Raw genomic sequence first — 25,325 nt, 5'->3', positions numbered from 1 at the left:
ATGGAGCAGCTCTGCCGTGAGCAGGACCAGCCCACTTCACATCCAGACCCTCACAGCATCAGCCTTCCTAGCAAACTCTGGGAGAGGCTGTGCCAGATGTGTGTGTGCAATCTTCATACTTGGTAGGAGCCAACACTGCATGCAGCTGAAAGAAGAAATTCCCGATTCCTGAGATATTAATGCTGCCTCATTTGTTTATTGGGCTCTTACTCTTGCACATGCAGCCTCTGCTTTTTCTGCTACACAGCTATGAATAGAAAAGCAGAAATTACCCTGCCCCTAAATGCTGGTTTGAAAGCTTGTCTGTACCTCCATCCTGCTTGCCACATGCTATTTCATACTTTATTTCAAACTTTAAAATAGATGAGAGGCTGATGAGCTAAAACACACCCAGCCTGTTACTCCTACAGCACTAGCACCACTCTCTCCCTGCAGTCTTCCTCTCCTTCATCTCCATCTGTCCCCTTTGCCTCCCTCTGCCACCTGCCCCAGCCTTTCAACAGAGCACAGCCCCTGCTCAGCCAGAGCTCACCTGCCCCTGCCAGGGGCCACCAGGCACAGGTTTTGCTGAAGCCCTTGTCTTGCCAAGCAACTCATTCCTCTGTTCCTCATCTTTGAACTTCAGCTGGCCACACTGGGCCCTTGTGGACAGCATGTTCATCTGCTTTCACAGCCTGCTGTGTTTTGTAAGCACAGGTTTCAAAAGAATAAGCAGTAATTACTGCAGCCACACCTATACTGGAAATGCCTGTGCAGTGATCTGTAGCCCATACAAAGAAAACAAGAACTGTAAATAAATGAGCATCCATTTGATGTCTGGTCCTTCTCTGCAGCATGGACCCGGTTCTCTGAAGCCCTGAGCTGCCATAGCCCCTGAGAGACTTCAGTTTCTTCTTATACACCCAAATACAAATCAGAAATCACACTACTGAAGCCAAGTGAGTTATGCAGGTGTAACCTCTATGCGACAGTGAGAGCTCATGGATGTCCTTTCATTTTTCACATGATTTTTCATTCTCAGCCACTTGTTTAGTGCAGCTACACCAGCACATGTAGAGCTGGTGCAATAGGATGGCTGATATTTAGGGGAAATCACACACTTAGATCAATGCACACTGCAGGTATTCAGCTGGAACCAAATATGTTGGAAGCAGTGTAAACCCCAGGGGGCTTGTTCACTAATCAATAAACATGGGGAATGTATGCCACTGAGTTATTGCTGCAGTGTTAATTGCAGCTATACAGGAGGGTTTTTTCATTGCTAAAGAAACTGACATCTTTTCAAGAGGTATGGCTTTTACAAAACAGAGATGATATGAAAAATACATTGCTATTCATGTCTCTGATGTTTTTGGCTTTAGGAAAGCACAGGAGGTTCTCTGTTTTGTGGCTAATTAGAATCTCCCTGTGCTGCCTCTCCAAGGAGAAAGGGAAGTTCACAGTGCTTCCAATGCCCTGGCTTACCACAAGTGACATTTAAGCAGTCACCTGGGGGAAAATCCCAATGGGAGCACTGACAAAGCTTACCATTTGAAAAAGGTCACACCTTCTTTTCTTGCTCGGAATAGATGGTGCTGACCTTAAAAGCCTTCCAGTCCCAGTCCCTCTCCTCACAAGCATGTGATGGAGCAGCCAGGCAGGGCACTTCCAGCCAGGAGGAGACGCAGGGCACCACTGCTCTGCAGAATTTTCTTATGCCTTGTTTTCCTCTTGATAAATTGCAGATAAATCAACTCATCTGAGAGCAGGTGTTCCCAGTGTCAGCAGTGCAGGCATCAGTACAGGAGCACCAGGCAGGGCACAGGCTGCAGTGGGGTACTCATATACCTCTCTCTGAGGTGGCTGCCTTGAAAACAGATGGCAAAAAATGTAATAGCACTCCCAACCCAGGCAGAAGTGGCATTTGCTGTAAGTATGAAGGGAAAAGGGAGATTCATAAAGAGCAGCTTTAATCAAGGCATTCAGAGCAGGATTTGCCATTTAGCAGCCCTGATTCAGCCTCTGGAAAAGCCTATTAAATACAGACACTAAAAGAAACTAGTCAGCTAAAGTTAGCTTTGTGACACCCCTCTCTTGTTTCATTGATTAAGGCCCATCCTCCCTCATCAAATTAATTACAGAAACAAAGAACAGGCAGATGGAGAAACATCTTCACCCTGTGGATGGAAACTAAACCTCTGGTAACACTTTGAGCACAAGGTCAGGCAAGGCTCCCAGAGCAGAAGTCAAATCTGGGTTCATGAGGTTCTAGCTCAGGACCTCAGGTGAACCTCCCAGTGTAATCCTCTAACTCTTCAGCTTTATGGGGAATTGCCACCCTAGCACCAGGCTGCAAAGTAAAAGCAGCACCGTGCCAGGCAGCTGCACCCAAACACAGCTCTCTGCCCCCTCAGTACCAGCCAGAGGGTGCTGATGGGGAGGGTGCTGATGGGGAGGGTGCTCCACACGGGCTGCAGAGACTTGCAGCTGATTTATCCTGTGGGATGAAACAGGACAGCCCACAGCGGTGATCCCAACTGCTGCAGTATGCTAGAAAATCAGTCCCTGACTGCTGCAGTCATGAAAATACAATAAACATGCCCTATGATTCCATTTTTAGTTGCTTTTCAATGCAGCACTGCAGTTTGTCAGGCTTTCTTGTCCCAGCTGGAATAGATGAATTGCTGATGCTTTTTAGGACCATTGGCAGATGAGCACAATAGAAACATTGCTCAGATATTGATGACTAATGCACACAGAACGTTTCCAAAAACTGTGTTGCCATCGCAGCTAAACAAAGTGTACTAAATTAACATTCACATGGAGGGAGAGGAGCTCATTTCCACATATTCAGCATTTAAATGAACCTATGGCACCACTGTGAAACTCAGCTGAAATCAAAAACTGGCCACAGTTCTCTTGAAAGTTTCATGGACCTACCAAACCCTAACTCAGGTTTCAGGTTGGCAGCAAAGCCTGGGATCTCTCACAGGGTTTGGGATTTCATTATAGAAACTTCTAGCCACTACTGGAAGAGCTTCTCTCAGGTCACAGACCTGCAGATATCATCCTCTCTTGAAATTATTGTTGCCTTGCTACAGAATTGACATGAATTACTTGTAGGGAATAGTCTGGCGCGTTTCAAAGCTCGGAAATCTTTTACCAGCTCAAAGGAATTAGATCAGCTTCTTCATGGGAAACCTCCCAGACAGTTTTCCCTTCAGGACTGGCAGTAACCTGCTGGAGCAGGGCACCAGACAGAGCTACCCTGCAGAGGTAACAGAAATCCTTGCAATGGCTGAAAATGCCACCACCACAAGAACTGAATGCACAGAAAAAATAACTTAATTTAGAGAGAAGCTAAACCAGCAATAACCAACACATCTAAGAGCAAGACAAGGGAGCTACAGACAGACTAATGCAGCAAAAGGAAGAGCCCTCTGAAGCAGGGCTAAGAATATGACTCGTGTTGAAGTTCTGTTGCCATCATCTCTGACTAAACTTTATATTGAAGTCCAGATACAAAATGATCTGACTCTATGGAGAGTTCAAGCACTTGGAAGGAAACAGAACTCCCAGCTCCAGTTCCCAGCTCACACAGTCATTTGAACCCTCCTACACAGGGTTGATCCACCCACTTGAAAAATCATAAGCAGGAAAAAAAACCAAAACCACACCAACTTTTTCTCCTGCCCTGTGTGCTCTTAAACTTCCTATTACGACAACAATAAAATTTATAAATGCAGAAGCACAGACCATTTCAAGTCTCCAAGAGAATGTTGCTTGTTTTGTGGCTGAAGTTATAAATTTCCTTCAACACTTAGTGAGGATTGATGTTCCAACACACTTAGAAATTTTCTTGAGGATTTTTTCTAGCACCTATTCAGATTATAGTTTGTTCATCAGCTACAAACAGGCAAACAGAGCAGATTTCACTATCTCTGGCTATGGTACCAAACCCAGAAAATCCCTTTTTGTAGAGATTTCAATCACCTTTGCACAGGTAAAACTTGTATTGACTTACAATAAAAAAGTGCTTTTTGCAATGCCATCAAACCATTAAGAACCCTAGATACAGGCTCATATTTCATAGATAAATATCCATCCCTCCTCTTTAAACAGGAATATCACATCCATGCTCCTGGTGATTGCAACTGCTGAGAGCCAAACAGGGTGGATATATTTTAACAAAAAGCTCCCTTCCAACAGACTGAGTCCATATTAATGAAATTGTTGAGGGGAGAGAAGGAAGAACAGGAAATGTTCTTGAAAATAGTAGAATGTTTTTATATATCTCATGGATTTCTGTTTCATTAGATATGGGAGCAGTGCCTTTAATGTAACTAACATGTGGCAACCACAGGGGAACCACAGAGAGTAAATCTGTCCTGCAGGAGGAAGCTCAAATGCAGCAGGGTTTGTTTCAACTGCTAGCAAAAACTCAAAAAATCTTTTTAGCACTGGTCTCAACTGGGGGCGGAGGGGAGGAGAACTGAGAAAACACTAATAATGACAGCTGAGAACAGAAATGTCTCAGCATTTGTGGGTGGGGGAATCAAACAGGTCCCAGCATCCTGTCAGTGCTCCTATTTATGCTCCAGATTTGCTCTTGTTGGGGGAAAAAAAAAACATATCAAAGCAATAGATCTAAATGCCTTGAGATGGTCTTGAGCTAGATCTGTTTATTACCAGCAGTTAATCCCAGCATTTCTAGAGATGTGCACATTTCTGTGCAAAAGCCATGCGAGCTGGAGGAGCTGCAGTGAGGCCTGGCTCAAATTGCCCCATGGTTGGGAGATCACAGTCTGTTTCACTGCTTTCCTTCAATATTCCCATCAGGACTGCAGCTCCCTTGCTTTGTTCCCCAGACAGCCCAGCATTTAACAGATGTCCTAAGTAAATCATGATCATTTGGTAGGCTTTGGGAATAGAAGCTAGATGGAAAAATCACAGTCTAATAAAACAATCAGAAAAGCACCAGCACATATAAATTAGGGTATCTTTTAAATCTCTACACAACAATTTGTATTTGAAATCAAAAGACCGTATGTCATTGACTTTCCCCTGAGTAATCTAAGTGAGAGAGCTCTCTGAGGTGCAGTAATAGGATGTAAGTGAAGAACTGGGTATTATTTTACCCGTGCTGTGATAATCTGAATGCATCACTGCCCAGCTTCATAAACAGTGAAGTGAGAAGAACAAACAGCACTTTCAAAACCCCCATTGCATTTGGGGACTGCAGGAGGGGGTGGGAGACCAGGTCTCCAGTGAGAGGGAAAGCAAACATTTAAAACTAAAGCAAAAGCAGCACAGTATTATTTAAAGTCTAAAGAGGAAAACTACAAAATCCTGCTTTTCACGTCTCCAAGAAGTAAAAAAGGCAAGTCAGAAGCAATGTCAAGAAATAACGTTGCAAGCAGGGAGTGCAGTTCTTAATAATCAGCAGTATTTTAAAGATCTTCTTGAAGTTTTGCACTGAGACACTGTAATTAAGGAAAGAAATCAAAGCTTACCAGTTATCATCTGTCTGGAGCAGGGAGGGAGCTGATGCTACAGGATCTTTTTCACGGAGTGATGCACACTGCAGAAGTACCAGGAAGGGAAAAAAGTAACAGAGCCATTACAGACAACGACAGCAGCCCCATAGGTCATGCTCTGTTTTCCTTCTCTGTCCCAGCCAGCCAGGAGGGTTTCCTCCCTCTCCCCCAGGCACAGCCCCCTTCCCCCTGCCCAGCATCCCACCACCCACATGGGGACAGGCTCCAGGCTTCATTTGAATGGTGTCAGGAAGGGGAAACCAAGCCTTTAAGCTGCCTCTGGAACAGACTGGGGTGAACAATGCAGCCACCCGGGAGCAGGATTATCTAAAGGAAGGCTCAGCTCAGTTCTGAGTCTTACCTGCACTAATCAGGGCAAATCAATTATTTTTAAAGCATGAAGACAGAGAAAAGGATGATTATGTGTAATTATTTTAAAGAACTGTTTTAACATCCTTTTCAATGTGAACTGTGCAAGTTAATGCTGCACACACTGAGGAACCCACAGAGGTTTCTGTGTCTGGGAAAGGATTCTCACACACAGATTTGCCTCCCAGGAGATTTCTGTATCTGCTTGCCTACCTGCATCCTCCACAGCTACCCAGAGCTGTGCAGAGCCTGCCCAAGCAGGGCACACAGCCCCCTCCTCCTCTTTTTAATTTGTGTGTTTGCCCACAGACAACTGGGACCGTGAAGCAGAAGAGTCACCCGGCACACCAGAGGGAAGGTACATCTGCTACTCTGCACCAAATCTGGAAAACAAAAAAGTGGCAGCTGATAATCATATTCAACAAGCAAACTCCTGCTTTTCCCTAGAAAAACCCTTTTTTTCCCTCCTCACTTTAGTTCATGACACAGTGATCCAGTGTTGTGGGTTTGCATCTGTTTGCCAGGTCGTTCACATTTAATTTCTTTTGTCTGTAATTTTTGTTATGCGTTCCACAGAGAAGGCAGGTAACACTACACAGAGCTCTCATGTCAGCAGGACCCCAAGAAAAACCCAGGTACAGTTCAGTGGGATACATACCTGCACTGAATAAAAACCCTCACAGGCTGATCTGTGCATTGCTCCTGAATTACTAGGGGTGATTGGATCTGAGAAACATAATAGCTTTGTACACCAAGCCAGTCCTCCTTTGACTCCAGATGCAAAATTACCATTTTTCTGCTGAAAGAGTGATTTCATGCCATAACTTGCATGACTAAGGTTTCCAGAGAAGACTTTTGTTTAGATAAGGACAAGAGATGCCCCGAGGTTTGTATTGTAATGTTATATGGATATATAGATAAAGAATTTTTTTGTTGAGCTGAGGGTGTGGTGTGATTTTTATCTGCATGATTACTTACTGACAGACACTGGGAACAGCAAGATTCTTCCTGACCTTTTTTCACCTCTGCCTGGTTGGTTATAAGTTCCACAGCCAGTGCAGTTCCTGGGTAGCACAGGCAGCCCAAACTGCAGCTGCTTTCTCTGCGTGCCCACCACCAACTCTCCCAAGGCACCCCAGGAACTTTGCTGGGAGCTTCACTGTGTGTCCTGTCTGAGGCCATCCACTATTCTTATCTTCTCCTTGAGTCAGTGGATTATCTCAGTTCAGATTACTACAAGGCTGTAAAACTCTAGATCAGCCTAAAAATTAATTCTCAGCAATTTCTGAACTCAAGAGCAAAGCAAGAGATTGGATGGTTGGGGTTCAGTAAAGTCAAAACCAGACTCACTAAAGGGATAGCTAATCCCAAAAACTGTGAAGCCTTTTCAACCAAATCAGAGAATAAAAATCACTCCTGCTTTCCAGAGAAAAAAGGACAAATTAAACCACTGGCTGTCAAGGTATGACAGAGAACTTTCAACTGCTGGCTGAGGAAAGCTGCTGTGAGGCAGAAGAGAAAGACCATGGGAGAAATCCCTGATCTGGCAGCCCTTCCCCAGCTGTGTGTGTGCTTTGGGAACACACACACAGCAAGTGGCTGCCCTCCAACTTTGCAGCTAAACATGTTTCCCTTCTCCTTGCCTTCTAATTGATATCCCAAATCAGAAACCTTGAGCTTGTCTTTAAACATGAGCATAATCTCAGGCTCAGACAACTGATCCTCCAGCAGGAACATAAAGACAGGCAGTAATCGGCTCCAGCAGTGAACCAGAGTCATGAGCAAGTCATGGAAATGGCATTTCACAGTATTCTCTGTCAGGTTTTGTGATCTATGATTTCATGGAGTTTTGTTTTATCCAACCATCTAAGTTTCAAAAGTTTCAGTACTAAAATTGAATTTTTCTTCTAGCCAGAAAGATACCAGTGAGTGCACATAAGTACAACAACTGCAGTTTAAATCACATAATTCAACAGTACCATTACAACAAACTCCTGATAATGGGACAAACCCAGCACCCTATTAATTCAAGTCCCAGGGGTAAGGTAGTTCAAAACAAACATGAAAATATTTTTGATAAGATGAGTACTTCTAAAATGCAATCCAACTCTAGAAGCTTCAAAATATTAAAGAAACATTTTCCCATCCAGTTTCACTGGTAACAGCATTTGAAGAACGCTCTTTCAGCAAAAAAAGTTGACAGTTTGAAAGGGTTTGAGGGCTTTCTTCCTCCTACTTTTGCTTTCCAACTATCTATGATGCAGCCCAGTGTCACAGTGGCACTGTGTTAAGGGGATTGAATCCTCTGTTCCTTTAAGCCTAAAGATTCTTCACACTTTCAGCCTTATCCTTATTCAACTGTGGGAAGGGAAATAATCTGTCTTGGATTCTACTCCACATTTCAAAATAACAAAACCATCCAAACAAGAACTGCTTGTGTACAGGGCAAAGTCTTTGTTTTGACTGGCACACGGGAGGAATTATGACATACTATCATCAAAGCAAACTGCAGATTATGGGGTAAGCAAAACGAGTTTTCTCAGTTTTCTGAGTTCTCATCATACAAATATCTCTGTAATTAAACAGGTAAAATATATAGGTGTTAAAACCTTGGAACCAATGTAGTAAATTGATTTTCAAAAATTAACTACTGTCCACACAGAAGATGCTTCTTCAATATATGAAAAGCATATGCAACTTTATTATATATATGTTTTTAAATTGCATTCCATCAGGTTTTGTGGATATGTACACACATATCAGAAGTATTTAACACTTCCACATCGTGGTCACACGTGCACAAATACATCGTTCTGCAGTGGAAGAATGCACTTCCTCTGCATAGTTCTGTATAGGAAATACTAATCTGCTATAAATTTCATCTTAGCATAAAGACTCATCCTGGTGCCTTGGAAAGAAATTCTGAACCTTCAAAAAGTTTGAGCACCAGGTTAAGGCTAACATTGCATAGAAATCTTTGGGCTGGTTTCTTGAGATGTTTCTTCAGGAGCAGGAAGAAAAAAAGAAAGATGTCATGGCTTTGTAGTTACTAAACAGAGACATTAGGGGTTGGAATTTGAAATATTTCTGTAAGCTTATAAAAATTTGGAAGATGCAACAAAATAATTTGAATTGTTTAACACAAAAATATTGGGCACACACCGGAAGGGTCTTCCTGAAAGTCATGACCTCTCCCCACACACATCACCATCTTGACAAATAGGGCAGCCAGACACTGTCCCTGTACCTCCAAATGAAAAAGTAACAGGTAAGGACAATCAGCAGAGATTTTTAGCTAAAATGCAAATAAGAAATCCTATTTTTTCAACAGTCTGGTTTTCATCAACTTTGGCCTCAATTGGTTTCTTACCTCTCAAACATTTGCTTTTCATAATTCCACTTTTCTAACAAAGCTCTTCCAAAGTCCTCTAATCGAAGTGTATTTGTAAAGCCACACAGGTCCTCTGTTGAAGCTCCTATTCTAATCTGGGAACTTTAATTTTCAGAGAAGCTGATTCCTTAGAGGTACGGAAGCACCAAGATGAAGGTTCAGTGAACCCAAGGTCAATAAGTCACACATTTCTTTTGACTAGTATTTGTTCCTGACAAGCAGGCTGCTCACAAATCCCTTCTGCAAGTTTAAGGCTCTGTGTAGCCCGCAGAGACAAAATTAGAATATAAACATCTACTCACTAGAGAAAACAAGGGAGTTATTGTCACTGTAAAGAAGGAGACATCTAAACCATACCCCCTCTGCATTAATTCCATTATTGTGCACAGGCAAGATGACAGTTATACCACCAAGCAAACTGCAGTTATCTAGTCAAATGATCATTTAATGTTCTTTATTTTACTTTTTCTAAGGAAAATTGATTTCTTGCTATTTATGTTCTGGGTATTTCATTGTGCTGTGATTATAAACCAGACTGAATGCATATCCACAGACTCCCTGCAAAGTGTGTTTTACAGCCCTTCCTGTTTGCACAAGGCAAGATGTCTTTTTTAATTGCCAGTCTGGTTTTTTTAAGTAGGATGCATGCTTGTTTGTTTACTCAGAAGCTCTGAGAGAGCCAGGCTGGACTCCAGTCTTGCAACAGGCTGCTGTGAGATATGGAAGGAAATATCCCCAATAACCATGTCTGCTATGCAAATGACAGAACCGCCCAGAGCCCATTAAACTTCATCAAGGCTTTGCAGCTCTCTGAAATGTAACTTGTAAGGACAATTCCTGGGGTGGGCTCTGGGGCACAGCTGTCACTTGGATCCCATCAGGTGCTCTCTTCCATTCTGCTGCAGGGTTTCCAGCCTGAGTGGACAGTGCAGAGCAGCACAGCTGGAGCTGGCAGAGGCTGCCCAGCAGGAGCAGCACCAGATCCTTTCTCCCACACACCCAATTAGCCCCTTATCTCTGCCCTGCCAGAGCACAGAAATAACATGAAATGACAATTCAGGGAGTGCTGCAGCAACTGGTGTTTGAGCTGATGGAGCAGCAAGGCACGGCCCAGCTCTGCTGCCGGCGTGACACCAGCATCGTGCTGAGCCACGTTTAGCAGGGATTCACTCAAATCACCTCATCTTTGAGGAAATTAAGCGATCCCTTACTTGAGAAGATGCAAACTTTCCATCTCTCATCTGGTTAGTTTACCCACCCCCAGGCTGAGAGCCTTTGAAGGACAGACACTTAGGCTCAGGTTTTGAAACACATTCAACATCCTGTGAATATTTTTTTTTATTTCCTTCCCACATCTCAGTATGTAAAACCTTATTGCTGTGGAAATAAACATGTGAAAAATCAATCAGAGACCTTTGCAAGCTATAAAAAGTCCTAATGTAGCATCACAGGTTTACCACCAGCCACTTAAAAAGAAGCTGTCTACAAAACTGTGTGGGAGACATTCCCCATGACATGGGGATTTTGATGGACATACACGGTATTTTGCATAATCCAGCAACTATTTACCTACAAAACCACAGTCACCTCCACAAACACATAGCTCTATAAATATTATTTTACTGCTGCCTTGGTCATCTTTAGCATCCCCCAGACAATCCTGAAACACTCAGGAAAAGGGGGGTTTTGGTAACTGAAAAGTTGACAGGCACACACAAACACACACCCCATAACCCCAGACACAAGACACTTTCTTGGCTGCCCATACAGAAAATTCATGAAAACTACAGTGAATAGCATGGAACAGAGGTCAGCAAAAATACAAGAGTTACTCCATCAGCATGAGTATCAGCCCTTTGCTGACAGCAAAAAAGTAAGTTCATCACAGTTTAACAGGGACAAATCTACCTCTGAAAGAATTAAAAGCAAATAAACTTGCCTTAATCCAGCCTTGCAAACCCTGCTCTCCTAATTCCCTGCTGCCCAGGCTGGAGGGTGTTATGGCACCTTGGCAGGACACGTTTAATCAGCAGCATGACCTGACCTGTTGTGAAGGGAGAGCCCTTTGTGCCCACATTCCAGCCCTGACCTGTGCTGCAGCATTTCTCCACCGTTACCCGCAGGGTTCTGTCCCAGCAGCATCCCAAGTGCACGGGCCATTGCCCCTCTCCAGCTGAACACAGCACCAGCTGACTCCAAACACCCCCACCACACTCCTCCTTGGGTTAGACAGAAGCTCAGCAGCACTCTCAGTAATGCCTTTCAAATTCCCAGCCATGCCTTTTTAATGGATTCTCCCTAAAACGACCGCTGCTCCTAGAAGCAGCCTCTTTGCTGGTGAGATGTACTTCCCAGAATTCTCAAAGGCAAGGAGCTGAAGAGGGGGCTTGTCTGCACCAGACAAGCACATTAAGCTCTGCATGAGTCTGTGTGTGCACTCTGTTCTGCAGACAAGTCATTAGCGAGCTATTTCCCAGTCAGATTAGAAAGGAAAATCCCAGAATTATAAAGTCAAACTTGCAGGGCCTGATTCTCTGCTGGATTGGATAATTCGAGCGAAAATTCCAGATTAAGCAAGTGTAAGACAATGCTTCATGAGAACCAACCTCATTGAAATCACCAGGATTGTCCTTTTAAAGGACCATCTCATTCAGTGTCCACAAAAGTGAAGCTGTTCCCAAGAGAGGTCCAATTGCAAGTGAGAACTGCAGGGAGTTCTGAGGAAAACAATTCTACCAGGATTTGAGGATAAATCCTCACATCTCTTGGTCATGGCTCCACTTCTCCCAGGTCTGTGAGGAAGCTCACAGTGCTGATGGTACTGAGCTCATGTAAGTGTCAGTTATTTTGGAATCTCTCCAGAGAGAAATATTTTGACAGTCATATTCTGTTCATTATTCTTTCCAGAGAGGAAACACGCACATCGTTATCAAAAGGAGTACAGTCAGCCCACCATGCTCTTGCCTGACTGGCTTACTTATCTTGATAAATGCCGGCTAAGATCAGGACTTAGTGCCATTAGATGTGTCTAAAACATGAAGCTGTCATTACTGTGTCAGCACCAAGGATTGTTTCCAACCGTGATAACGGTGGGGCCACGTTTTGAACAAAGGTTTGAGCCTGCAATGGCCTGCCACACCAGCTGCTTCCCATTACTGCACCGAGACCTTTTGCTCACGATTATGAGCTTCACCATTTCTTTCTTTTTAATTGGAAACCAGAGCTATCCTCCCCATCTATGACTCATATTGGGCCTAGCAAACGGTTACCTCATGGCTAGGGGCTGGCAGGGTTGGAGTCCGCCACAGTTCAAAGATCTGTTTGATGCAAAGCCTGAAGAGCAGTGGGTTAAGATCTCCAGACTGCAACCAGCTCTGCCACACAGATCCTGCATCCTGATCCTCCCACACTGCCAAAGCCCCAGCAGCACGGACACAGAGCTGATGACACAGTGCTGCTGCAAAAGCACATCTCTGGAACACCTTTTTGACACTGGTCAGCTCTAAGGTGAGAAGTTTCATACCAACAGTGGAATGGGAAGAAGTCAAATTCATTCCGACCTGGCACAGCCCAATATTTAGGCAAAATGCTTAAGCACTTCCCTGTCCAGCAAAGAATTTAAGTGTGGGGTTTAATTTATAAAGGTAAATGTTTATGTGCTTTGGACTGTTGAACTGGCAGGTATTACACCATTACACCAACTGCTATGTATGTACATATAATTATATATAGACAACTGTTAAAAATATATCTATGGCTGGTTTTAATCTCAGGTTTAAGGGATTCTCAGTGGGTTTGTAGAAATTACATAGCCCTGCAAACAAACATAATTACATACATCATTCAGCTGCCTTCCATTTTCCTAGCAGAGATCTGTCCCTGCAAGGCAGCAGCCTGTGCTTTATTCCCCTGAGCCAGCACCTGAAGCTGTGTCGTGTTCCTGTTCTTGTTCCCACCAGACTGAGTGCAGAAGATTCCACATGAATATAGATTTAAGACTTGCTGCTTGAAAATGTGCAATGTCAAGTGTCCCACTGAGTTTTACTGAGCTGGCTGTGGCAATATCTGCTACACGGTGCAGCATGATCATTTTAGACTTTAATCCTGCCTAATCCTGTTCTACAGGGTTTCATATTCCCTCCCATCCTCTTTGCCTGACAGTTTTGGCACCTATACCACACACATCACATTACTTATACTGAAAACTAAGATCATCTTAGGGTAAGGACTTTTGCTGACCACAGGGTTTTTCTGAGACCCAAAACCCAGCACCTTGTGTTCTCACCTTGGAGTTCTGTCCAATCTCACCTCAAACCATTTAAATTCCATTGTGCTGAGAGCTCCCCACATTTTGCTCAGTTTACACTTCGGTTGGTGGCATCTCTTATTTACAGTACATTGTAATGCAAATAGTTTGCAGCTATTCAGCATAACAAAACTGTGATTTCAGAAGAAGCAGAAATCATGTGCCTCTTCTTTAGATTTTTTCCCCCTATGGCAAAGCAACAATTTACCATCCCTAAAATAAAACCAGTTAAGGGAAAAAAAAGTAATTAATTTCCTAGTAAATAGACACAGCATTAGAAGAGATTTGTTGAAGTGTCCTTCTGGAGCTGCAGGGTTGACATCAGGTGGAAGCTTGGCCCTTGTTTGATTAGGAGCTGCCAGTTTTGGAGCAGGCACTGGGCATCCTCCCCCCTGAGGAAGGGAGATGCTCTTTGGGTGCCCACAGAGGCACAGCCTCATTGCCATTCACTAACAGCCAAGTTTCACATTTTTAAGTGTTTGGCTTCCATAAAAAAAGGTAATAATGCCTCCTGAAATGAGGAGAGAGATGAACCCACAATGAGCACAAGACTGAAAGGAGAGAGACAGTAAAATGCTTTTGTAAACAACTTAGTGTGGAGACACTTTGCTGCATACTGCTAATGCTCCAGTCCTAGAAAAATGACACAGCTCCTGAAAACAGCTCTGGGCACTGCAATGTGAAAATGAACTTCAGAGACTGCAAGGGCATGGTTTCAAAAGGCAGATATGTATCTTAGACCTGTCTTCAGGGCAGGTATAATGCAGCAAACCAAAGAGAAGGAAAATAACCTTGTTCAGAGTATGGCAACTCAAGATCCCAAGTGGGCAGCAGTAAAAAAGGAAATTGTTATTTACTACCCCCACAGTGCCTGACAGGCTCTCTTTTGAGGTAAAACACACAAAGATCTCTTATGGACCAACCAGAAAGTTTTAAAAGGAGAGCACCTGGGTCTGTATTTGGTAAGAGCTTCCAAAGCCATGTGGGTGTCAGCCCAAGGTTTTAGGGTAGTAGCCTGTAAGACAAACTGCTTGCAACCTCCTCAACTGAAGGACAGTAAGATCTGGTACTTCTCCTCTTTAGACTCTGAAAGCTGAGGTGTTTCAGGGCTTTTTCATTAAGCTCAAAGCATTCAAGGGATTCAGTGATAGTGAGTACCCAGATAAGACCCTCACGAAGCCCAGAGGAGAGTAAGGATGCCCACAGCCCTTGCTGTTAGCTGGGATGGGGAAGGCAGAGTTTGGTTCCCTGGTCTGATGCCAGCTGCAAGCCATGGTTCCTCCTCTGCCTGGACATCTCATCTGTGCAGTCAGAAAGACTGGGCTAACAGCAATCCCCTGCCTTCCACACTGCTGGCAATTAGCTGCTGCAAGCCTCCCAGTACCACTGAGGCCTCAAACTAGAAGTGATACAATACATGATGGGTCAGAGCAGGACAGATTTTACCACAAAAGCAGCTGTGGGTATCTCAGGCAGAGGATAAATGCAGTTAACATGCTCCAAAATCATTCTGCTATCATATGTTGTCACTATTCAACAACTAAAAAATACAGATATAAATTTTTATGCCTTGAATTTTCTTCTTTTGACAAAGCACTTTTGCTGAGAATTTTGGAAGGTTGCTACACTACTTTTACTTTGTTCAAGTGTCCCTGATGACAACCATATCCTGGAGTGTATTAGAGTTTAAAAATACAGCAGCAAGATAAGCAGTGGCAGGAAGATAGAGAAATTCAGAACTTTGAGAGTCAGAAGAAAAGACATTTCTAATCTCTGCTGAAAATATAAGACAAAGTGGATAAGGCAGACAAGCATGAGGAGGCTGTTACAAACAGGAGAGGCTGGAAAGGAGGAAAGGAGGAAGGGAGGGGGAGCTTCTCACACCAGCAAGTGAGTTTGATAGCAAGATGAGAGAGAGAGGTCACAGCAAGACAAGCAGAGCAAGCAAGGAGAGCTCCACAGAGATACAGCCTATAAGACAGGTCAGGGCAAGTCTGTGTCTATGGTTTGCTTTGTTCTTATTTTTGGCTTTCCACATACTTTCAAAAGGAGAGGTTATCAGATAAGATTTGATGGGACACCATTAAGACAGAAGGTTTTTCCAGCTCTATTGTGTGCATGACATTCCTTCCCCCCTGGTCTCCAGAGAGCTGTACATCTGGGGATGTAATCTGCAAAGCAAGAACACAGGACGGCACAGCGACGCTGCCTTTGGTGAGGAATTTGATCAAAGGTGCAATTTAAAGTGGGTGTTTAATGGCCTCATGGTGTTTCTTTACCCTGGGATTGTACAGCCCAGCCTGTAACATACCCCTTTGTGCTACCAACAGGTGCTGGGAAGTGTGCCAATGTCCTCGTCTCACAGAAAGTTTCTGCCTCTGCTGATGGACTCCCCATGCTAAAGGAATTCTAGACCTTCACTGCTGTAAGGCAGGAGATTCAGCCACCTCAGCTTAAGAACAATAATTGGTACCAGATGTTGATTTCTGGAGGGTTAAATCTACAATAATATAATATATTGGAAGGGAAAAAAAAAAAAGTAGTGTGTTTTATAGCAATGCTGAGGGGATTGAGGAGAGATGTAAGCAGAAAGGCTGGTTTCCACTGCAACAGTCAGAAGTGCCATACTTCTAAAGGTCAGAAGATTCTGCATAATCAACATGGGAAAAAAAATACTGGTGTGGAACACTTGGCAAAAAGAATCAGTAACCATAGAGGTGGATAATAGTATCACCAGTGGTGCTGCCAAGGTGAAAGAGGACCTGATGCTGTTAGCTTGCTGAATACACACTAAGACACCAGCAGATGAGATGGGGGCTGAGGTGGGAGGAAACTATCATTCTAAGATTTCAGCTGCTCTTTTACAGGAACCTACCAGTTCCTCCCTTCTCTATGCTTTCTTTCCATTCACCTTCACACTGAATAATCTCCAACAATTCCATTCTCAAAGCATTTTCCATGTAGCCCACCGTATGGACTAAATTCTGCCAATTTATGCCTTGCATCAAAATTACTTTAGACTGCTTTACTTTTAAAGAAACTCCAGACCTCCCATGGCCACGTGGACTCAGACAGATGGCACTGGAAAACTGCTCAGCACTCCCTTTCATGCAGAACTTCTCTGACACACACACAGGATATCACATTGCCCAGCACAGATTCTGCTCCCAATAACCCACCCTCGAGCCATTGGGTTTTATCCCTCCCACAAGTTGCCAGAGGACACAGGAGAAAGCAGAAGCTATGACACAGCTAAATGTAGGGGCTATGGGAAGACCACAGGAAAATGGCAGAGATGCATGAAGATGTCAGAGGTAGAGGGAAACGACAACAGGGATATCAGGAAGATGGGAGAGATGAGGCTGTTGCAGAGCAGAAATGAAAAGTCTGCAAAGATTGCTGCAGCAGAGGAGCACACAGGGTTGGACAAACCCCCACTCCTTGTACAACAAATCCTTGTTTGCCATTTAATATTCAGGGCTATTTTACAGCAGCAGGATGCCCCTGACTCTTCCCCTGCTCGGGAATGTGGATAGCAGTTGTCTGTGCTCTGCCTGTGCCACCAGCACGGCCTCGCAGGAGGCAGGAGAAAGCCCAGCTTGTTCATCTTGAGAGGCTTAGGAGAGAGATCAGATTTGAGCAGTTCAGCATCAACACGACTTGGATAATTCTGGGCATGCAGAGGAGAGCTCTAAGTACCTAAGGAACCCTCTTGGTGGTGATACTCAGCTGCTTACAGAAGTAGGTGGGAGCAGTCAGGATTATCCTTTAGGATTTAGGTGCCTAAACTCTTCCTTAAGGTCCTCCTTAGGCATCCATTCCTTTCTGTAATTCCAGCACTTAAAAAAAAAATCAGTGCCCCTTATCTTCCCTATCCATGGTTAAAACACCTGACTCTCCAAATAAATCCAGGCATCTTAGAACCTCATCTGCTCTTTGCAGCTGACTTTGGTACAGCAGGGTGATATCATAAAATCACAGAACTGTTTAGGTTGGAAAAGGCCTTTAAGACCATTGATTCCAACAGTTAAACAGAAGATAAATAACAGATAAATAGATAAGAAGATAAATAACCTTCAGAAATAGGCAAGAGTGCAAAGAACAAACAACTACAGCAGGAGATAATGAAACAAAAATACAAAAACAATAACAAAGATTGATCTTCTGTTCTAGTGAAGCAACTCACATTACTGCTCTTCCCCTGGGATTGCCTTTGGGTTCCCATCAAATTGACCACAGCCACACAATTGAGGTTTTGAGGGCTACTTATAATTTTTCCCTTTTTACTGTAACTTGGCCCCAAGAATCCCTCACAGGAAGCCTTTCTAATATCCTCTCTCTTTTACTAATTATAAATGAGTAGAAATATTAAGATCTCCTTGCAAGAAACCTGAGGATTCCTGCAGAGCTTGTTTCAATGTAAATCTCCTTAGTAACAAAGGAAATGGAGGGGGGGGGAGAGAAGGAGTCTGCACAGGATTTGCAGCCTGCTTTTCTAGGGGTGTTTGCTGCCACGCTGTTCCAGAGATGATTCAGCCTCTCCCCACCAGCACCCCTCACTGCTCCCAACTTCTGGCAAGGATCACCCAAGAGGAATGTGGGTTTTTTTTCAAAGTTCTCAATGAGGTATCAGCTGTTCTTTAAAGAGATTATGGTGGGAGCATTCCTAGCACATTGGCTCCACTGTGCAGCCAGCCTTGTGATTAAATGGCTCAGCAAAGGTGGTTTCCAAGGATAAACTGTGCCAGGGATGACAACATTTCCTCACCAAAGGGGGGAGAATCTAATAAAAAATAAGGATAGAGGGAAACTGCTTTAACTCTACAGCTATTATTAGTGTCTCAGAGCATTGTCACTGCTTTGCCTGTGCTGTCAGATGTCACTTTGCATCAGTTCAGGGCAATGCTCAGAAGAAAAATGGTGGAACTCATTGAATTCTGCAATGCATGACTGGGCTCTGCAGCAGGGCCGCACAGAGGGTTAAGTGACCTCTTAATGCTGGTGGGAGCACTGCTCAACAAGTTCAAGTGGGCTCTCCAATAATTTATGCAAACACCTTTTTGCACAGACTGGCAATTTATAGCAATTTATCCCTTCTCTCCAGCTGCTCTCGCAAAGCATAGAACAGGAACTTAAAAATGAGTTCCAGCACTCTGTCCTGCTGTGCCCTGCAGCTGCTCCCTGCTGAACTGGCAATCCAAACCAGGGGGAAAAGACAACTGAGGCAAGGAAATGACTGACACATAATGGACACTTGGACTTTCAGGCACACTTGGAACCCAAGTCTGGGCCATGCACAACCTATTAGCAGCAGCACAGCTAAATCCCTAAATCCACCCTCTCTGGAAATTTGCTTTTCCACAGTCATTCTACTTTTTGGATGATCATACTTTTTGTCCTGATTTGTTTTTCAGGGGCAGCTTCTCGGCATATAGCTGAGCAACTTTGTCTCAGTGAAGAACTCTGCCCTCAGCAGATGCCAACTGGAATTCTTTCTGCTTTGAGGAAGCACATTATGAACATCCTCTGCCCTCTCAGGAGGAGTCCAGAATCAGAACATGCTCCTTTTCCCTGCTCAGGATGACCAAACGCCCGAGTTCATTCTGCTGATCACGTGGCAGTTTACTTTGAACTCTGTGTACAAGCAAAGTTAATCGGAGCTGACGTGAGACCTACACACATCCTACAGCATCCACATTACATGCTTTACACGCCTGCCTTTGCTCTGAACTGAAAGCCACAGCCACCAAGAAGAAAGAAACATATCTAGTTTTCCTTCTGATCTTAGTCACCTGCCAACACAGTTAGTCTGCTCTAGCAGAGCACAGGATTGTTTAACAGCCAGCTAAACACAAGTTAAAATGGCAGCTTTGGGGGTGAGGGAGGAATAAAAAACCAAAAAACACTGGTGTTTGTGACTTTTAAAAATAGGCTAAAATCATACCTTAACATCCAAGCTGCAGACAGACCCTGTATTCTTGAGGTGAATTTTGGGAAGCTAATTTAAGTTCTCCTTTCAAAACATCTATTAGCAATTCGTCACACTTGATGTGACTGGGAGCAATGTCATGCTGACGGCTGCAAGATTTCAGCCAGACTTGTAGATCAGAGGACCTGATGGATTGCACTTCTAAGTACCTGCACAGCTCTGAAGCTCAAATTGACTGTCTGGCAGTATTCTTTCTGTCCAGCTGCATTGGAAAGCTTGATTTTAAGGAAAACCTTTCACAGTTTTGACCACAGTGTCCAAACCTCAGAATACTGAGTTAAAAATGGATTTTTATTTTCTGAAGACAACAAAAGACAGCTGTGTACACACAGGCTGTGATGTAACATTAGGAAAATCAGAGAGAGACTGAAGCAATTTTTGTATGCAGACACACACCTGATTCCCTGGGAGAAGGCATGAATTCTCCATGGCCAGCCTGGAGGTGGAAGGCAGCTCTGACAGCTGCTTGATGACACAGATCCCACAGCTCCCATTTCATCAAGGGCTCTGTCCCCTCCATCTGCTGGGCTCTGCTCCACTACAAGTTTATTACCAGCCACGTCCTGCTACCTTGAGAGTCAAAAGCTCCACTAAGCTTTTTTTTTTTTTTTTTTTGCTAGACCAAACCAGGAATAACCCCAAAACTAGAGGAGAAGAAAATAAAAAAACCACTCATGCACAAATATTTGAGCTGTTAAGTACCACTGGGGAACTCTTAGACTAGAAAGCACAAACAGAATTTAATGATCATCCAAAGATGCAAGTGTGGAAGCATATGAATTCCAACTTGGGAATGAATTCTTTGAGAGTTGTGCTTCTTTGTTTCCAAGGTCTGAATTTGTATTATTTATTTTAGCAGCAATAGTACTGGTAATGTTTTCCCCCTTCCCTCAAGAAAAAATAGTAATGTCTACTTTAATTTGTTTTCTCTAAGCTGCTGCCTTTGAGCTTTGCAGAGTGACACAGAAGTCTAAGCAAAATTTCACTGACTCTAAAATCTCCTCCTTTGGTTTAACCACAGTTAAAGCTTGAGCAACAAGCACACAAAGGCTACCTCGAGTGTAAAAAAATAAAAGGGTGAAGAAGTGCATCAAGTGCATCTGCCAGGCAGAAAGCAAATAGCTAAATTTATAGAGGTGGCTCCTGCTAACAGAGGAGCTGCTCAGCCCCAGCTATTTCATTACTATTGCACTAAAGGATCCTAGGGACGTTCTTTTTGAGGTGTAGGCAATTCAGAGAGCAGAAACAGCGCTGTAATTTGGCCTATGAAAAATGAGTAGGTGTTCACAGTTCATTTCCCAACAGAGAAAGTCATGCACATCACAGAAACCATCATCATGCACAGAACTAATAGCTGCCCTGCTCAGCAGGCACACCCATGCAGCCTTGCAGTGCCCCAGCTCTCACCACATAAGAACAAGAGACTTTTGTTGGCAACACTGCCAGCAAAGCACCTTTTTTCCCGGATCTACAGACAGGTGAAAAAATATAGCAGTGCTGTAAGTAAGTAAATACGTACAACCGGCACTAGACTGCTGAAACCACAAAACAAATTGAAAACTGTGAAACATTCCCAGAGAAATCCCCTGCTCCCAGCTGAACTGAAAAAAAAAACCCACTGAGAGAGTCATAAACACAAAGTGAAAAACTCAAGGATGTGGGGGAGAGGATGCAAAACTAACAAAATGTTGGCTAAACAGAATAAAATCCGCTGCTGTTTATCAGAATGAATAATATCAGCTGTGGTCAGAGGGCAGTGGCTGGACAGGACATGGTCTTTTTCACATTCCTGTTGTAGGCAAAGGAGAGGGCAAGGCTGGGGAACAACAGAGCACCAGCTCTTGGGATTCCAACAGTCAGCTATGAGCCTACGCAGAGACTCTGCCTTAAGCCCATGCCAAGTCTTAGAAAACCACAAGGCTCCCCTAAAAGACCATTAGAATGATTTCTGCTTGGATATTGCGAAAATAAACCAAAGTCAAAATTAGACGTGGCTGAGTCCAATTTCACCTTGATTAGTATTTACATAATGCACAGGAAAGAGGAGAGGAGCACATAAATAATGTACTGTTTGTTGCAGGCCTCTCAGGAGGAGAGTTCTCAGCTCTGCTATTGATCTGCACACACACACCAGCTCCCTGTGCAGAAACCCCAAATCTGCCCTCTAAGAACAGCAGCAAGCTTCCAGAAGCTGAGTCACACAGGTTGGGGTGCAGACTCAGGCTTTACTACACCAGAGGGTCAGCAAGCCGCGCTTTATGGAAAAACATGGGGAGCTCCCAGATCTGGTTAATTTAGAGGATGTTCTCCATTTCCTTCACTTCTTTCCTTCTAGCAGACTTCACATTTATGACGACAGTTCCAGGAAATGCAAACCTGGGAGAGGCTGATCGTTGAATTTTTCCTTCTGTTGCAGTACCACTGCTTATCCACCCAGTCTTAATACAAGTTGGGGGGACTCCAAAACAAAATTATTACCTGGGAATGACTCAGTACCACCAGTTTCTAAGGCAGCTGCACAATACAGTATTACTCAACAGCCACAAGCTGTCAGTGCCACCTGTGAGAATGAAGTGAGAACAGTTTCTCTTCCCCATTCTCATTCTTTTCATGTTGGAAGGAGGGGTTAACTTCATGCCCAGTCCACATGGGTAGAGGTGGAACACATCAGGACACGTCTTTACTATACCTTGGTGAACATTGTTAGGAAAATAATTCCAATACTTTATTTGAAGAGACTTTTCCACTTCTACTTATCCTACTCTGAACTTCTAGGTTCTTTTTAATGACAGCACAATCCTCTACCACACTGCTCCCCAAAGCAGGAGATGTATCTGACTCTGGTTTGCAAAGTCCTGGGAAGTATCTGCAGACATTCAACCAGAGTGACAGAAGATGGCCATGTGGCAAAGCAGGTATTAAATCCACCATATGCTGGAAGCTACAGTGTTCCTCTGCAGGTTTACAGCCCTAAAGCTGGAAGTTTACAGCCCTTAGCTGTAAGATTAGTAGCTGAGGGTATAACTAGTGGCAAGAGGCATCTAAACTGTCCAACACATCAACTATCCCCTGATAAGGCACTCAAACTGAGCCAGCAAGAGAGGTACCACAAAGATTCAGCATCACTATTTTCCTGATGCATCAATGTCTCATAAGTTTGCAGCAAATGAATGTCATCCTCAAGCATACTGTTAGAAAAGATTGCTTAAAACTAATTAGCTCAGTGACAATGGCCTGTCATTATGCTACTAAGTCACCAGCACGAGCACATAAGTTACAGTGACAGCTCAGGGTATAAAACAAGTGCCTTTATATCAAAATTTGCAAAGTGCTTAGCAGTCAAATGCCAATCTATTCACATCTGGTAATATTGCATAGTTTCCTCTTAATAGACTGCTCCAAACTCCCACACAAAGATATGACTTATTTTACTACAGAGAGGTCTTTCTACTTCATACACTGTCCATGCACAAATATAGAAAGCTTTTTAAAGTGCATTTACTTCTACAGTGTTGATTCATTCCACATCAAGATGAACATGAGATTCAGAACATGACTTTAGAAAAAGCTAAAGGTAATAGAACAAAAACTCTCTCTTGGGTGACTTAGCCAGGGATGCATGATAAACTGAAGGCAAGGACTGGATTTTGAGGGGCAAGAACATCAGCAGTTCCCACATGCAGCACTTTACAAGATTTCCCCAGTAGAGAAGGAAATAGTTATTGCTATAATTATTTCATAGTTCCAGTCAGCTGCATTCAGTTGTACTGTTATATTCCAATAGCAGGAAAATGGAATACAGTAAACTATAAATATCTGTCAGAATTCCTTTGAAAGGACAACAGTTAATTGCATAGCTTGATCTCCTGCCGTGCAGAGCTTGCATTTCAGGTTAGAAAGGTACAGATTGTTATTGATTTCATTCTCTTGAAACATGTGTGGTATTAAACTGTTCAAAAGACTTATGGGGGAGAAATATATGCTTCCAAAGGAAGTCCTACAGCACAAGACTGTGGCAGGTTACCTTCTTGTAAAATGCTTTCTGAAATTCAATACATTCCCTTCCAAAAGCCCTCACAGCCCCCTCAATAAATTGAAGCTCCTTGCTTCATTTGCAGAAGTGAAATCAAATCAGCGAATCAGATGAAGGACAACAAAAGAGTAGCAATAGTATAAAGTGCATGTAAAAATTTTCTGTGTTAAGAATAATTCAGTTCTTATTACACACTCACTCTAACAGAGCCATTCCCATCTTTCCTGTTTTCCTTTCATCTAACTTCCAGTTCTACCTTTCTCTTTGCAAAATGATTCCAGGCAGTCAAGCCAATCCTTTTGGCTATTATATTCTTCCGTCTTTGAATCCACTTCTGATTTGGCTTGTGCAAAGTTGTCTGGTGAACCGAAGATATCAGGACATACAACTGTGCAGTAATTAGTTAAGCCTCATCCATTCTGGGAATAAATTTCCCCTCATAGACATGGACAGCAGTGAAGGTGAAGCCCTGTTTAACACCTGTCCAGCTCATATACTTGCCATGAAAGGTAACTTGACCCAGCGTAAATTATGGAACATTGTGATTTTGCCTGCCTCCCCCAGTGCTTAGCCTGCTGCTGGTACACAGAGAGCCAAAATCCCACTGCAGGGAAGCCTTTATTAACAAGTTACACAGCTACTAGAAAATAGCTTACTCCCAGATTCTTTAATTAAGATGACACAACTTCCTGATGATTGCTTTAAAGAGACAAAATATTAGCGGAAGAAATGCTACAGAAATGTTTCAGCACCTGTTTATCAGGACCATGTGTTAAGCTCCATTTGCACACCCTGCCAGCCTTTATTAGGAGAGGTCTGCAAGTTGCAGACTGCCAAATGTACCTTCTCTGAATCAGTTGTTACTAGCCTTCCCCTCACTTTCCAGGCTTAGGACACAAAACCATACTTACAGTCTTAATCTTCAGGTTTCCCAAGGTGGGTGGGTGAAGGCTCTTTCTTGTTAACTTGGGAATTTAAAACATTTTTTTTCTTTGAAGCATTAGGTGATTCATAATATGCCCTGAGGGATTAAAAAGAAATGCATTGCTTTAACAAATATAAGAATAAATTGAGGACAACCTCTGAGACACTTGGAAACAGAAGCAACTTCTACATGAGGAAAATTTTTAACGCTTGCACCCAATAAAATTGAAAAGATTGTGACTTTTATTCACCCCTAAACACCCTGCACCAGGACACAGTGAGCAGTGAGGACTGCACGCTCACAGTGTTCTAAAGGCAAGCAGAAGCATCATCAAATAGATGACTGAGCCCTACAGGATTTAGGCATCCCTAGCCAAGCAAGACACTGTGAGAGGGGAGGCCAAAGCTGGACTGAGGGGAAGAAGGTACAAAAGAATCTCTGAGGGAGCAGAAAAGAAAAATTAGAGAGATATTTAAGATATCAGATAGTAAACGCAGACAGGATGCAAATGAGGAATTCTTCCAACAGATTTCTACCTCACAGGAAGCGTTTGGGCTCACTGCTGCATAGGTGAGGAATATTGCCTACTAAAGACATTATGGGAGAGGAACACTGGGCTTTTGTCTCTCGAGCTCAATTTCTGTGGTTTAAAGCAAGGATAAAGATAATAACATCCTGTCCTGAAACAATTTCAGGAGCTAAATAGAGTATATACAGTCAAGTAAAATTAAGCTATTGTTATTAACTCTCACCTTCTCTCACCCATGATATCAGATGAAAAAGACAGTTTCTCTGA

General features: G+C 43.3%; 1 protein-coding gene across 26 annotated transcripts in view; it reads right to left on the bottom strand.

Moving 5' to 3' along the window:
* Positions 1-25,325, bottom strand: part of LOC110478122 (uncharacterized) — a 104,048-nt gene that overhangs the window by 73,836 nt on the left and 4,887 nt on the right. For 15 of the 26 annotated variants that reach the window (XR_014958585.1, XR_014958580.1, XR_014958582.1 and 12 more), the window contains 4 exons: positions 25,282-25,321; positions 24,516-24,625; positions 6,099-6,268; positions 5,493-5,560 (listed from right to left, as the gene is read on the bottom strand). Coding sequence is in view for 3 of the 26 variants with exons in the window: in XM_085592736.1 (XP_085448862.1) it covers positions 5,493-5,560; positions 6,099-6,104 (74 nt within the window). In the remaining 23 variants the exon portion in view is untranslated. Of the gene's footprint in view, positions 1-1,527; positions 1,847-5,492; positions 5,561-6,098; positions 6,269-24,515; positions 24,626-25,281; positions 25,322-25,325 lie in introns of all 26 variants that reach the window. The other 11 variants (XR_014958586.1, XR_014958589.1, XR_014958594.1 and 8 more) reach the window with 2 other exon arrangements.

Source organism: Lonchura striata, chromosome 15, assembly GCF_050655825.1.
Source record: "Lonchura striata isolate lonStrDom1 chromosome 15, ASM5065582v1, whole genome shotgun sequence".
Classification (NCBI taxonomy): domain Eukaryota; kingdom Metazoa; phylum Chordata; class Aves; order Passeriformes; family Estrildidae; genus Lonchura; species Lonchura striata.
Note: the sequence above shows the minus strand (reverse complement) of the source record. Positions and strands in the feature narration are given on the sequence as shown.